The 14,915-nt window shown below is 41.7% G+C and overlaps 1 protein-coding gene across 2 annotated transcripts in view; it reads left to right on the top strand.

The window, feature by feature from the left end:
- Positions 1-14,487, top strand: part of stt3b (STT3 oligosaccharyltransferase complex catalytic subunit B) — a 57,157-nt gene extending 42,670 nt beyond the window's left edge. For both annotated transcript variants that reach the window (XM_071532644.1, XM_071532643.1), the window contains 8 exons: positions 1,288-1,442; positions 7,451-7,662; positions 8,646-8,833; positions 9,276-9,447; positions 10,148-10,321; positions 10,636-10,749; positions 10,885-11,094; positions 11,366-14,487. In XM_071532644.1, coding sequence (XP_071388745.1) covers positions 1,288-1,442; positions 7,451-7,662; positions 8,646-8,833; positions 9,276-9,447; positions 10,148-10,321; positions 10,636-10,749; positions 10,885-11,094; positions 11,366-11,446 — 1,306 coding nt within the window. In that variant the 3' untranslated portion in view covers positions 11,447-14,487. The remainder of the gene's footprint in view (positions 1-1,287; positions 1,443-7,450; positions 7,663-8,645; positions 8,834-9,275; positions 9,448-10,147; positions 10,322-10,635; positions 10,750-10,884; positions 11,095-11,365) is intronic.
- The last annotated feature ends 428 nt before the right edge of the window (positions 14,488-14,915 follow it).

The following is a 14,915-nucleotide window of genomic DNA, read 5'->3' as shown; positions in this document are numbered from 1 at the left end:
CTGGCTAGGCTAGGCTAGGTAGGATAGGTAGGCCTGCTATGTCTTTCCGACATGCTATTTTGTGTCCTGTGCTTTGTTTTGTTTCCTTATGTTTTATTTTGTTGCATACTGTATTGCATCATTTTGTTTTGTGATTGATTGTTGATTAGTTAGATCTAGCTAGGCTCGCTCTTTGTAGTCCTTTGAGACATGTTTATGATGAAGGGTTATAAAAATTAACTTTGCTTGATTTGAATGTTTAAAGCACTTTACATAGCGATGCCAAACAATTCACCGTATTACAGATAAGCAATTAGATTCAAACAGTGTAGCACATTTCCTATAATTATGTTCTATAGTAGGGGGTAGGAAGTGGAGGGCTGGGAGATCCGGTAACTTTCTCCCAAGAAGTATCCAGCCTTGTTAAACTGGTTGATTTACTCTGACAGGACCACAAGTCCAAGTTTTAGTTTAGTCAGCTTTAGTTAGCTTTAGTCCGTCTTGGAGCATGTTTTAAATAAAGGATCAAAGGGATGGTGGTTCTTACTTGTGCAGGGTGAAAAAAATAGTTACCTACTTTCAGATGCTTTATGAACGTGAGGAGTTATTTTTCCTTCACTTTATTTGGCAAGTGATGTGTCCACATTTTAGTCTTCTCACGTATCTAGCAGGCAAATTAAATGCATACCAAGTAGGCTTGCCCAAGCCTATTTCTAGCTGCCAAAATATTTCTTTGGTCAAGCAGTCAGCCAGCCAGTCAACCAGTCTGTCAGTCAGCCTGTCATAAATTCCTAAACAGATAATGCTACTTTTCTCCCCCACTGATCTGGGCTTATAGAGAACTGCCAGAGTGCAGCATCAGCTGCCTAACTCTAAAACTCTCACTGTGTGCATGTGTCCGTGTACATGTGTGTGTGTTTGTGCGCACGCTTCAGTTCATTTTTTTTTTTTGAAGGAAGTAAAGTTTTGCTGCAGTGCAGTATAGAGTTATGGGGTCGTGCTCGGACCCAAGATAACAGACAACAGCCAAACTTGGGTTTCACAATCTTCTCACTTTGAATAAGATTGCATAGCTTTACCATAAAATTAAATCCGTTCATTCTTAGTGAGTCGAGTGGATCTCAAAGGTAATAAAACACACTAATATGCAAGTTCATCTTATAGAAAAGGATTGTTTGACACTAATGATACATTCATTATGTAATATTGTTACTGTTAAGAACCTCCCTTTCCTCTTCCAATGGCCAACTGTTTTTTTGCACTTCAATGTTCTCTCAGTTCTCTCTTTCTCTTCTATTTTCTCCACAGCTATGCTAAGATCCACATCCCCATCATAGCGTCTGTGTCGGAGCACCAGCCCACCACCTGGGTTTCCTTCTTCTTTGACCTTCACATCCTTGTCTGCACCTTCCCAGCAGGCCTCTGGTTCTGCATCAAGAACATCAATGACGAACGGGTCTTTGGTAAGAGTCATATAATTGAATACGTATTTTTTGCTTTGAAAATTAGATTAGATCAAAATCAGAGAGTGTGGGATAGTTTTCTAAACCTCCTCTCAGTCTGGATTTCCATCAAGAATGTCAAATGCAAACATGTATGAAGGTTGGTAAGAAACTGCTGTCTTCCACACTTAAAGCTGCACTAAGCAAGAGTTTTACATAAAAATACGCCCATCTTATCAGATTAAATCATGAAGTGGGGTAGCAACGGAGAACAGCGTCCCATCCACACTAATTGACACACTGTAGATTCACCCTATTCGCCAAAATAATAACAATAATAATAATTTAAGTAGTTAGATTTAAGTCCAAGGAGTGAGCAGTTTACTCACATCACTTTACAATGATTTGAAATTACCAAAATACAAACAAAAGTTACCTTTCGCTGCCATATGGGGCCACCAACGTTCAAAGTTAATTTCTATGGTTTTACATATTAGAACAAGTAACCCTCATCTAGTCCTCACCAAGTCTTAAAAGCAGATCAATCTAACCTCATGTGACTCATAACCAGTGTTGGGGGCAAAACGCGTTGCAAAGTAATGCATTACCGTAATCACATTACTTTTTCCTGTAACGGAGTAAAGTATGCCATTACTGTTCCAATTTAAGTAATCGCATTACAGTTACTCATCCAACAGATACTGTAGGTTGTTACATTCTTTAGCCTCTGTAAGCCCTTTATTGGCCTAGGCTAATAGGCTATGTATCCTACCTTCAAGTCATGTCGGACATGTCGGAATTACGAATACAGAGCACATGAATGAGCCAACAAAGTGGTAAAAACAACTCAGAAAGTCGAAATTTTATGCTGTAGGCTCTATCTTCATTAAAGTGTGTCATTATTTAGACCAGGCTTACTTCTGCTGGTAATGTGGGCTTAGGTCTACAGTATTTATTGGCCCAATGAACATAAGTAAGCCCTAGCATAGTTGTTTTAGGGTGTAACACAAAAGTAATGTAACAAGTAGTTTACCTAATTACGGCTCAGGTTTGCAAAATTGCAGCTGAATGAACCATATTCTACAGGAAAATGTGAGACCCTCTGCCCAACAGGTAAAGCTCGGATGAAAATGTATCATACAAGAGGACAATGATCCTAAGCACACCAGTAAATCTATGACTGAATGGCTGAAAAAGAAAAGAATCATGGTTTTGGAATGGCCAGACTTTAACCCCATTAAGATGTTGTGGTGGGACCTTAAGAGAGCTGCATAAACAAATGCCCTCAAACCTTTTCACACATGGCTTCTGCATGTTGGCTTATTTTTGATTGATTAAATGACGACATAGTAAAATTTGAGGTTAGATTTATCTACACTTAGGACTTGGTGAGGACTAGATGAGGGTTAGTTATGTTCTAATATATAAAATCATAGAATTCAAAGAGGGTGTACTTCCTTTTTCACATCACTGTAAGTGATGTGCTCTGGTTCTGCTTTAGGAACACCAATAATGAAACCAATTAGTGCCAAGAGTAGGGGAACCTTTCACCACAGTCCTTTAAGCACAGTCGGACCTCCATTCTTTATTATAAAAGCAATAACCAAGGCAGCGCTCTTTACTGTGATGATGGACTTGCTGTGACAGAGCTAGGCACAAGGTCCAGCAGACATCGCTGTCACCAAAGTGCCCACAATCACAATGAAAAAGGCTCTCACTGGTATTATGGCTTTTATACAAGCCACAGTAGTAATAGTAGAGTCGCTACACTGCATGTGTACTGTCAGAAAAATGTTCTGCAAAATAATGTGCAAACATAAGAATAAGCAAGTCACCACCAATATCTATCATTTTGCCAAATGGCATGTCTCTATCATCTACCATCTCACAGGAAATTGTGAAAATGTTGGAAAAGAATATGAAAAGAATAAAGGAAAAACAATAAGGTTTCTGCCCAATGGGCCTGAACCTTTAAGAACAGGAGAAAGTAAAAGTAAGCGAGAGACGGCAAAGCAACAATTCCATTTACAGGACTTGTCAGCACGGTTGGAAGGCTTTCTATCAGATCAGATTGCTATCTTTTGGTGACAGCCCTGAACTAATATGCTTGCTTTCAAGTTCAGTGTAATTTCACTGCAGTGTGCTTGAGCTTTTTCTATTTGGCCATGTAAGTAGTTGCTAGTCTGGTTCTGCATTAAGAATATCAACAACAAACATGTTTTCAGTAAGCATCCTGAAACATGAAAGCCCTTCTAACCACCATCAGACCTCAGTCTCTTATCTGCTGTATGTGCCGTGTGCTTTAGAACTGAATTGGTGTCAAGTTAGAGCAGTATGTGGGCGCTCTTTTCTGGTTGATCTAGTTTTGCACAGTGTACTGGCATTGTACTTTGGTTCATTCATTTGGGAAACTATTATATGACAGCATTTCAGAACCAGCACCTCTATCCTTGTACTTCAAGTAATATTTTCTGTCTTCAAATTCTATTAGCAAATTGCTAGTGCAGAAAAATATTACACTCATAAAATAAATATGTAGTAACATTTTTACATATATAATTTACAATTTACAATTTCACATTTGGCAGACGCTTTTATCCAAAGCGACTTACACATGAGATTTGCATACAACACAAGCAAGTTTCTAGATAGGAGAGAACAACGAGAGTAAGTGCTATAGAGCTAAGTTCTGGTCCAACAGGACAAAGGTGCTACGAGACAGTGCAACAAGCTAAGTTCTGGTCCAACAGGACATAGGTGCTACGAGGGAGTGCTACAAGGCAATATATATATGTACAATATATATATATGTACAATATATAAATGTACTAACAATTATTTACACTCAGATCAGTTTTGCCAAGCATTTTGCCAGAAAAGGCTGGTCCAGAGGAGTGTATGAAGTGGTCCATGTGATCTGTTGTAATGAACATGGAGTGGAGCCAGCTAGCTGTGTGACGGTGAAATGTGTCCTACCTGCAGCTTGTTTTGTACTTCCAGTTGCCTCCTTTTCAAAAGCACCAAACCAAACACTAGATAAATATAGACAGAGGGAGAGATGGTTTATTTGGTTGATTATTGCATTTCGTATTAGTATGAAAGTATTATTCCTGAGTTTATTTCATTAGTTGCAGGGTTGTTTCTTCTTCTGTGATGGTTTACAATTTAAACTGTGATACTGTCATACTGGTGTCATGACAACACTTTTTGGTCTAAGAATATCAGTGACAGAGGTGTCTGGTAAGAAAGCGTCCTTATCTGGTCACTGGGCATTTAATTATTGTGATCTTGCACTGAAAACCTCACCCAGTGTGAGAACTCTGATGCGGCGGGCGAAGCCACAATGGTCGTGAATATAAATCAAGCTCTCAGGCTTCTTCTGCTACTCATTCCTGCTCCTTCTTCTTCTCCTGTCTGTCTTGTCGCAGCTTGTGAATTTAATCCACAAGGTTTGTTATAGCATCTCATTTAGGCTGTCCCTTATCTTTACTGGCACTGTTAACTGCACACTGTCCAGTAAAACTGAAATGTGATAAAAGTAATCCCTCACAAAAAAGAGCATCAATGACAAATTGGTCTTGGGTATCAGTCCGTCTTCACGACTCCCTCCCAGCCTCGACTGATGACCACAGTTGGTCCTGAAACCTCTCAGCACAGTAGTACGTTATCTGTATCCCTTGGTCGTCAATGATAGACGGTCAATGATAGGTGTTTTAAACAGTAAGAAATCTGTAACCTCCAAGCCTCAACAAATAAAAGTATTCATTTAGTCCTACAGTAAAATTACCTCAATAAAAGTTGCTATCCAAGGTGTCCATTCATCAAGTATCTTAAAATACTATCCGCACTAGTGTGCCTCTTCAATCATATGGTAGTAAAATTGATCCTCTTGTGATCTTAGATCCATACTGCTATTTTTAGAAACCCCATGTATTATAAACCCTGTTAACAGCTTGCAAGCCTAGCTCCTTCTCCTCTTGAATCAAAGAATTGATGTTGTTTTGATGAATTGAAGATGTTTCATTAAAACTTCTGTCTTAAGTATTAACACTGAACAAGCCCCTTACCCCGGGAACGAGGGTTCCCTGAATACTTTAACATACAAAGACAATGAAGACAAAATATTTTATACACTGGTTGTTGAGAAATGTATGCAGTAAATAATTACTTCTTAGCTCATGTATCATTAATAGGGTTATTAATATGCATGGTGATAATATTAAATCAAATCAAAATAGGACAGGCTCATCACTTTGGGACTCTTAAAATAGCCAAATTTTTGTGGATGACCAAATTGGTTAAGACAGTTGTACAATGACCCTCTCCCAAAACAGCCCTTGTTGGCATGTCTAAGCCTCCCCATGTAGAAACATAACTGTTGTGGTAGAAAGGGCTGGAGGAACTGCCTGGGCAGCATGTTTTACATATGTAGTCAATATTTGTTCATAATGAATTCGTTCTTCGGCACACTTCACAAGGAATTATTTCCTTGTTTTGTCCATGCGGAGTGAGCTGTTACTGTGCTGTGTGGGCATTTGTCTATAACATATTCATTAGTGTGGTGGATCAAGGGGAATGCTTGTGCTTGTGCGTCCCATCTCTATTCTGCCCACACTGCTGAGCCAGTGTATGGCCCAGGCTCCCCTAAGCTCAGAATGGATTATACAGACCCAGGGAAGGCTTCACTGCAGGCAGGACTGGTGTTACACACTCTGTTTAGTGTTCATACACTCCCTGCAAGCCCCATGTCCAATTACTGCTCTACCTTTCTCTGGATGTTCTTAACAATTCTCTGTGTGTTTGTCTCTTTCTTCTTCTCCATAGGTAACTCTCTCATGTTCTTTCCAGTGCGTTGTCTTTCTCTCGCTCTGTCTCGCTCCTATTATTTATCTCTCTTTCGCTCCCTCTTCATCTCTGTGTGTCTTTCTCATTTTTAGGCCCTTGCACTCTGTTGCCGGTTCTCTCGCATACGCTTTCTGTCTCGGAGTCTGTCTGTGTGTGTACTGCCTTTTATGAAAGCCGTTTGATTTGAATGTAAAATATACATGACTATTCCTGCTGTTTGCCAGTACAAAGTGCTGTCTTCTGCTGCCCTCCCTTGGCTCTCTATGCCATTAGCGCAGTGTGTTTTGCTGGAGTTGCTGACATTCTCTTTTTTTCCCCCACTGTTTCTCTTATTTGCTTGCTTTCGCTGTTCCACTCTGTTTCTGTCCATCTTTATGTCTTTCTCACTCTCTCTTTGCCTCTCTCTACCTGTTACCTCCTAATCTCTCTTTCTCTGAGACACTTTGATCTGGATCCAGCTAGAAATGCTCCATGAGCACAGCCACACATGCACAGATACATATAAATATACACACTTTGGTTAACGTCTCATTGTATACTGTACTTTCCTCTCTGCTGTTATGTTTTCTCTCTATGACCCCCCTTCCACCTGCCATTAAGATGAGTCCTGAGCGATCAGATTGTATTCAGATTGAAGATAAACGCATGAATTCCAGGTGTAAATGTACTCAAGATGCAATGAAGATTTGATCACCCAAACCTCTGGAGGTGCCCAGAGACGCATTCAGGCACATTAACAGCAAAGCGGGAAGGAGATGTGTCTCTAATATAACGCATAACTGCATATAACAACTGCGTAAAAGGAAATAAAATTGAGCTCACGGATTCAACCAGGAAATGCACACAAATCAAACAGCTTTGATAGTAGCATCCTTGTCAAAAACTGATTGGGGATGGGGGCAAAAGCGAGTCAAGGTGTTTACTGTCAATTTTAAGGATATAAATATTAGGAGAGGAAGTGACGTGCGCGCTATCTGCGTTTTGGCAAGGCAAAGCGAAATCTGATTTTAAAGTGCATACTGAAGATGCATTTTAATGTCGGGTGTAAATGTAATATCATGAAACGTCTTATCTAGACAGTCCGGACACAAGACGTGTTAATGTCAGGTGTTAAATGGCTTCTCTCTCTCCCCGCCTGTAGCCTCCTAATCTCTCTCTCTCTCTCTGCGTTTTCCCCTGCCCAGTGGCGTTGTATGCCATCAGCGCTGTGTACTTTGCCGGCGTGATGGTGCGTCTGATGCTGACTCTGACCCCGGTGGTGTGCATGCTGTCGGCGGTGGCCTTCTCCAGCGTCTTCGAGCACTACCTGGGCGACGACATGAAGAGGGAGAGCCCGCCCGCCGAGGACAGCAGCGACGAGGACGACCGGAAGAACTCCGGCAACCTCTACGACAAGGTCAGGGGTCGCCAGGGTGTGTGTGTGTGTGTGTCTGCATGGCTTTGTGTGTGTGTGGTGAGTCCTATGTCAACATTTTGTCATCTTCTTCATTAGTGCATCATGTGCGTTGTTTTACCTCCATGAAACTTCCAAATGATCCATACTAGTACTGTCTCTTTGTAGATGAATATTCATCTTGCAGTGGAAGATATGATGCTTAAAGTTTCTTAGGCACCCAGTCGTAACAGTTTGCTGCAGACTGTCTCCTCCAGTGTTGGGCTCATTAATCAAAAAGTAATTTAATACTCATTTTTCATTTCAAAAGTAATGTTATTACTTTACAAATGACTCCCCAGGAACAGTAATTTGTTACACTAATTACATTACTTTTAAGTTACCATGCATCTTCTCTTACCTTCAAAGATCAGGATAACTCCTCCTTCCTCTGGGAAACCAAATAGCCTTGATGTTTTTGTCATCCTTTTGCTGCTTTTTTTTCAAAGTCGATGTAGTGGGAGTACATCCACTCAGAGAAAGTAAACTTTTCTTTTGGCGCGGTGTGTGCTCACATCAACTGAGAGGATGACAACTAGTTCAAAAGAAAACAAATAGGTGGATGGTGGTGCGATGAAGTTTTTGGATAACTTCAACCTGATTATTTAGAAGGCATGATAACAACTCATTTTTTGACTGGTAACTGTAATGTTACTACTTAAATTGAAATGGTATTTTTTTACTGGGGAAAGTAATAACATTACTGTAACGCCTCACTGAGTAATACACCCAACACTGGTCTCATCAAAGTCTGTGTTGAATGTGTTGCCATGAAAATCCGTCTCTGCATTGATGGAGAATTCTCTCAATGTAGACAATTAAGAGTTCTCTAGCATAGTGACTGGTTATATATATATAGGTTGCCTGTATCCTTATTGTTTCAGTGTGTTTTTTTTTTGTTTACACACTGTGTCCTGTGTGTGGGTGCTGTCCTCTGCCCCCTGCAGGCTGGTAAGGTGCGTAAACATGTTTCGGAGCAAGAGAAGGCGGAGGAGGGACTGGGACCCAACATCAAGTCTATAGTCACCATGCTGATGTTGATGCTGCTCATGATGTTTGCCGTTCACTGTACCTGGGTCACCAGCAACGCCTACTCCAGCCCTAGTGTAGTGCTGGCATCGTACAACCATGACGGGTAAGAACAATATTGTCAATATATTCTAGGGTTAGGGTTCAGCCGATAGGGGGTTTTGAAGGACAATACTGATACCAATATGTTTGGACTGAAGCTGCCGGTAGCTGGTTTTCAGTATCTTTCAATTTGACCATTTTGAGCCAAAAGGGATTCACTGTTTACTCCCGAATTTTATTCTTGGTAGAGTGGAAAACATAGAGATATCTCTATGGTGGAAAAGCCTCTGATACAGCATTTGGAGCATCAAAATACTCCAGTGTGGAGGCTCTTTCCAGCCTTAGTGTTTGAGAACACGCACAGACATACGGATATAAACACACACACACACACACACACACACACACACACACATAACCCTCCACTGCCAGTGTGGAGAACAACCAACCAGTGGTGAATGAGGATATGTGTGTTCAGTTTCTTAACATCTTCCTGCCCCAACCAGCTCCCGTAACATCCTAGATGACTTCAGGGAGGCGTACTACTGGCTGAGACAGAACACAGACGAGCACGCCAGGGTCATGTCCTGGTGGGACTACGGCTACCAGATAGCAGGCATGGCTAACAGGACCACGCTAGTAGACAACAACACGTGGAACAACAGTCATATAGCGCTGGTGAGAACTGCTATACCTTCAACAGTGTTGATTGCACTTGATTTTAGGAGTGTTTCAGGATAATGCAGTGATGAAAACCATCTTCTGCATAACAATGTTTACTTAATACCGTTTCACTCTGCTGCATCAAACCTGAAAGAAAAAGCTGCAGAATGTTTCCCAAGAGCACCTTAGTGCAAATATGATCTTAGATCCACTCTAAGCCAAAAGACGAAGATGGGAATAATGTGATGACAAATACACAAAGGAAAAAAAGAGGACGGGCATTGTTTACAATATAGACATAATCTTGCCATAGACCGTCATGGAGAAAAAGTTAAAGTTATAATCATAGCCTTGAGCAGCAGGTTTTGTTTGTTTCATTTTTCTTTACACTTTTTTTGACCTCCGTACTCTGATGGTTCCATACTATAACAGCTCCTAGTGGACTTTTTTCAGCAGTGATGTAGGACAGTTAGTTTTGATTTGTAGCCTTAGTCTATAGCACCACCAAGTGGACATATGTTATACAGCTACGCTGCACCTCTACACCTGTAGAGAGAACCTGAGATCTCAAAAATACATTGACATTCTTGTATGTCTTGCATTTTTAGTTGTTGTTTAATTTTATTCTGCTGCACATGTAGAGTTCTTTATGGGCACTTAAGTTCTACTGAATTGAGATTTATCGTCAGATCTGTATCTTTCTGTTTTCCCTCAGGTGGGCAAGGCCATGTCATCTAATGAGAGTGCAGCCTATGAAATCATGAGGTCACTGGATGTCGACTACGTCCTGATCATCTTCGGAGGTGTGATTGGCTACTCAGGCGATGACATCAACAAGTTCCTGTGGATGGTGCGCATCGCAGAAGGGGAGCACCCCAAGGACATCAGGGTGAGAGATGTCATGCACGTTTAAGTCACTTTGTCGAATAATGATGTTTTCCTCAAAGAGAAAACACACGGCGCACATTTGATGAAGGTGACTATCTAACGCTTGTTAAATATTGACTTCAGAGATCGCTGCCTGCAAAGTGAAATTTGTATTAATGTTTGATATGCTCTCTGAGCTCTGCTGGGGGAAAAAGTGCCTGCAGTTGAGTGGGCTTTAAGTGGTGTGGCTGCAAAATAAAATGAAATCGTTGATCAAAATGTGTGTCAGTTCTCATTTCTCCACCATCTGTCTTTCTCCTTCATCCCTCCCCACAGGAAAGCGACTATTTTACCCCCCAGGGAGAGTTCAGAGTGGATAAAGCCGGCTCCCCCACCCTACTCAACTGCCTTATGTACAAAATGTCTTACTACCGTTTTGGAGAGATGCAGGTATGTCTTTTATTATTTATAATATTGCTGGAAGTGTACACTTTTTATTTGTTTAGCACAAAGCTCAAAGGAGTTGCAAATGCACAAACAGGACTTAGTTTCCTAACACCCTCCCCTCTCTTCATTTCTGTCAAGTTGGACTTCCGGACGCCGCCGGGTTTCGACCGGACACGCAACGCCGAGATCGGCAACAAGGACATAAAGCTGAAGCACCTGGAGGAAGCCTTCACTTCAGAGCACTGGTTGGTCAGGATCTACAAGGTCAAGAAGCTGGAGAACAGAGACCGTGTGGAGCACAAGCTCCGAACCACCGACTCCACCAAGCAGAAGTACACCTCCAAAAAGGTAAGACTAGTCTAACTTGGCTCTGTGGTTGAGACACTTTCAATCGCTTGCAAAGGATTCCTTTGATGTAAGAGCCTTTTTAGAATCTGGACACCATCTGGACACAAGGATTTCTACTGTCTTTAGTCTTGCTTTAGACATAACTGAAAATGTTTGATCAAATTATATAACAGCTTCAGTGGCCCTCTGAAACTTAAGTGTCTAGTGAGGAGTGCCAAAGTATGGCTTGACTTCCATTTGACCGCCTCTTTGGTTCTTTTTTCCTCTCCAGACTGCCAAGAGGAAGCGTGGATACATCAAGAACAAGCTTGCCTTCAAGAAAGGCAAGAAACTGACCAAGAAATCTTTATAGAACGTCCTTCACCGACAGGCACACTGGGGACGAGAGGGAGGAAAAATCTTACGTAAAATAAAAAACTTTCAACAACAACAACAACGACAACAATGACAACAAGCAGCAAAGTTAATCCACCAATCAAGATGAGTAAAGAACACCAGAGGTTCTCCGGACCCTTGTCACCCCGAGCGTCCTCGGCTGGAGGTCCAGGTCGGAAATTCCACCATCACCTAGGAAAAAGGGGGAGGTCGCATTGAACCCCGGCTGACCTTTGACCCGATAAGGAGGGGTCGAGGGGGAGGAGGGGAGATGTCGGCTAGTCCGAGATCCTCCCAGCGCTGGTTTTAACCTGAGGAACTTTGACCTTTTGACTCGCATTTCTTTTTGTACTTGAACGTGCCGGTGAGTGATTTGAGGCAGAGAGCAAGAGGAGGAGAGAGAGAGATTACTTGTCCTTCCACCAGGGACTCAGTTCAGGAATGCTCCATGTATTGCACTGTTCAGATAGAAATAAAACCCTGTAGCGCAGTCTACATAAGATGGTATACTACTGTTGTACCAACTCCCAAATTCATCACCTATACCCTGCTCCTGTTGAAATTGAGGAAATGACATATATCTAGGTGAAGGGTGATCTTAATGGGGCTGAAGGGGGATAGTATTTCCCTTGTTATTAAATTCTCCCACTTCATAAAAGTCAATTTTGGTGGAAAAGGAGAGGAAAACCTGCAATTTACCTGCCTACCATCCCACTTGTTAAATTTTTATCTACGGCAATCTGGCTTTAAGTAATATGCACATAAATCCAACCCACTTGTTAGATTACAACTTTAAGCTATTACCACACCTTTAACATCTATCAGGCCAGGTTCCCAAAACCATCAGAGCACTAAGTATCACAAATTCAGAGTCAACAAAGCTGAGTTGGTGCTCAGATGCTTTTGGAAAGTCCAGTCCTGATGTTTTTTTTTCTTTCAAATTCACCATGGGGGAACAGCTGTCTCTTCCATATACATTCTCCCCAGGATTTATTATCAACAGGAGGGATGCATGTACAAATTTGTGCTAACAAGGAGAAGTCGCCCCCCTTCATCCACCTCTTATTGCTGGGCTTACAGGTTTATTTAGGACCAGACCAGGTCTATTCAACTGTGAGTGTGATATTCCTATCTGTAACGTTCGTACATTGTTGAACCACACTGGACATGACTCAAAACAGCGCAGGCCTGCGTTTCCCAAAAGCTTTTTAGCACTAAGATCATCTCTGTTCAGTTTCAAGTCAGTAGGAATAAGATAACTTTATGTTTCAGCTGCTTTGGGGAAACCAAGTCAAGAACGAAGGTCTATGAATTATGAGGTTGTAATGTGTGAAAGTTGACAAATCCTCGACTGACATGGGACCAGCGTCACACAGGGCGAATGTGCCGTATTTATCCAAAAACATTTCTTGTCCCACGGTCGCCAAACGCACACATTGATCAGAAGAATATGTTGCTCACACAGTCCAACATAATCCATTTCAATCTGTACACAACCCCATAGCATGGAATTCACATCAGTCAAGCTATAGGCAATGGGACACAACGTCCCCAAGGCTTTTCATGCAGGTTGTATTTCTGGGTTTCAGGGGGAGAAATTGCTACCTTTTAAGTAAGAGGAAGGAGGGAGTAATGTTTAGATGAGAGGCGGTGGAATCCATGTGTTTGTTTTAAGAGCTGATTCAAGGGTTTATCATCATCACTTAAATTTCAGTTGTGTGACTTGTATGGAGCTGCAGCCTCAGTGAACCGCCTGGTTTGAGTGAAGTTAAATTGAACTGAGTTAGACTGAGCGCCACTGGATGCGAGTGTGACTGCAAATCATCTGGGAGCCGCTACCACTGAAAACTGGTCGGGGCCCAAGTACTTGCTGTGTTTTTTGCTGGCAGTGCGTAGCATATGCTTCGGGGACGCTCCACACGTCTGCCACTGTTGCCACGCGCTTATTGAAACCCCATTTGAAGTGCAGCGCTCATTTGCTTGAGTTGAATTGCTTTTAGCTTTCAGGGCCCGGGGTGCCGAGTGCTAAAAACACTTCCAGCTCTTCTCCGTTTGTTGGAAATGCACAAAAGCACATTCTTTCCTTTTGAAAACAGCGACTATGCTACGTTGTAACGATCAGTTTGGTGAACACGCAGCTGTCGAGTCCCTCCACTGAACCTGCTGTCATTCTGTCCAGTGTCAGTCAGTCAAAATCTGAGGCCCGCTTCCCTTTCATGTCCCATCGAGTGTCTCGGTGCACTTTATAGACACCAGACTGCCTCTCTCTCTCTCTTTAAAGGTACAGTAACACGGATCAAACACTGCTCTGGTCCCACCGCTTATTCCCTGATGAGTTTAGACATTGTTCTGCACTTTTTTTTAGTTGTCTGCCTCTTCTTTTCCAAGCTAAGGAAGGGGGCATGCGCTTTCAGAGGGCTTCAAGCAATGTTACACTCAAATCAATATTTGTCAGATGCTGTCATGCCTCCAGTGTTTCTTACTTACTAGATGACATCATTTTTTTTTAAGTTGATGTCTGTATCTGTAGTCATGCAACCAGTGGCATACAAGTGAATATTTCTCACTACGTGTCTGATGCATTATGATTTTGGAGTGTAATTTGTTTCCCTCCGTAAACCTGCCTATCATTTTATCCCCCTTTTTCAGTTTGTCCTCTGAAATATAACTTTACATATCCAACCTGTGTGAGCCGGCTTTTGATTCTGTCGTGTGAGGTTTTTTGTCAAAAGAATGCAACCATAACCAAGTCCAGGCGGAGAGGATCGTATTGGCCTTAACAGCTAAACCACCAGAAAAAAACCATATCGTTTTCCGGAGCTCAACTGAGACTGTCTGTGAGTGTATTTATTACATGAACGATGGAGGCTGCGACGACTAAAACAAGCGTGGCATCCTATCATGAAATGCAAGGGTTTTATTTCGTTTTGATTTTCTAAGTCAAGGTTTCTTCCATCAATTGTAATGATCTGGATGCTGGTGTGAGAATGAAACATGCCTTTTTGAATAAAGAGGTTGAAATAACGTTTTTGTGTCTTGTCAGTTCTTCAGATTGTATGCAGGATGCATGTGCTTTATCATATCTACTGCATTTTCTTCTCATAACTGCACTGCACATATGCAAAATATGTCTGTCACACCCAGCTTTAAATCGGAGTTCCTTCTTGGTTCATCTTTTACACGCACATCTTTCACACTTGACTATTTATGGAAGTTCTTGTTGGATCCTTGATATTAAGGTTCTTGATCTACCAATTGCTCCTAGGCATAAGTGCAATTAAAAGTATCTCAATTTATTTTGAAGTATGCCTATTAATTTAGTGTGACCCATGACATCTGTCCAAAGATCACTCCACTTTCTCAGGAAACTCATTTGCATTGGGCTCATTTTAAGTCCAAACCAAGGAACTCTTTGAGTTGTTTCAGTAATGATGCTTCTAAGTTTG

This window comes from Centroberyx affinis, unplaced genomic scaffold (assembly GCF_046629955.1).
Source record: "Centroberyx affinis isolate AG114_WGS23_722 - 3 ecotype Tasmania unplaced genomic scaffold, CSIRO-AGI_Caff_v1 ptg002231l_1, whole genome shotgun sequence".
NCBI classification, from domain to species: Eukaryota; Metazoa; Chordata; class Actinopteri; order Beryciformes; family Berycidae; genus Centroberyx; species Centroberyx affinis.
Note: the sequence above shows the minus strand (reverse complement) of the source record. Positions and strands in the feature narration are given on the sequence as shown.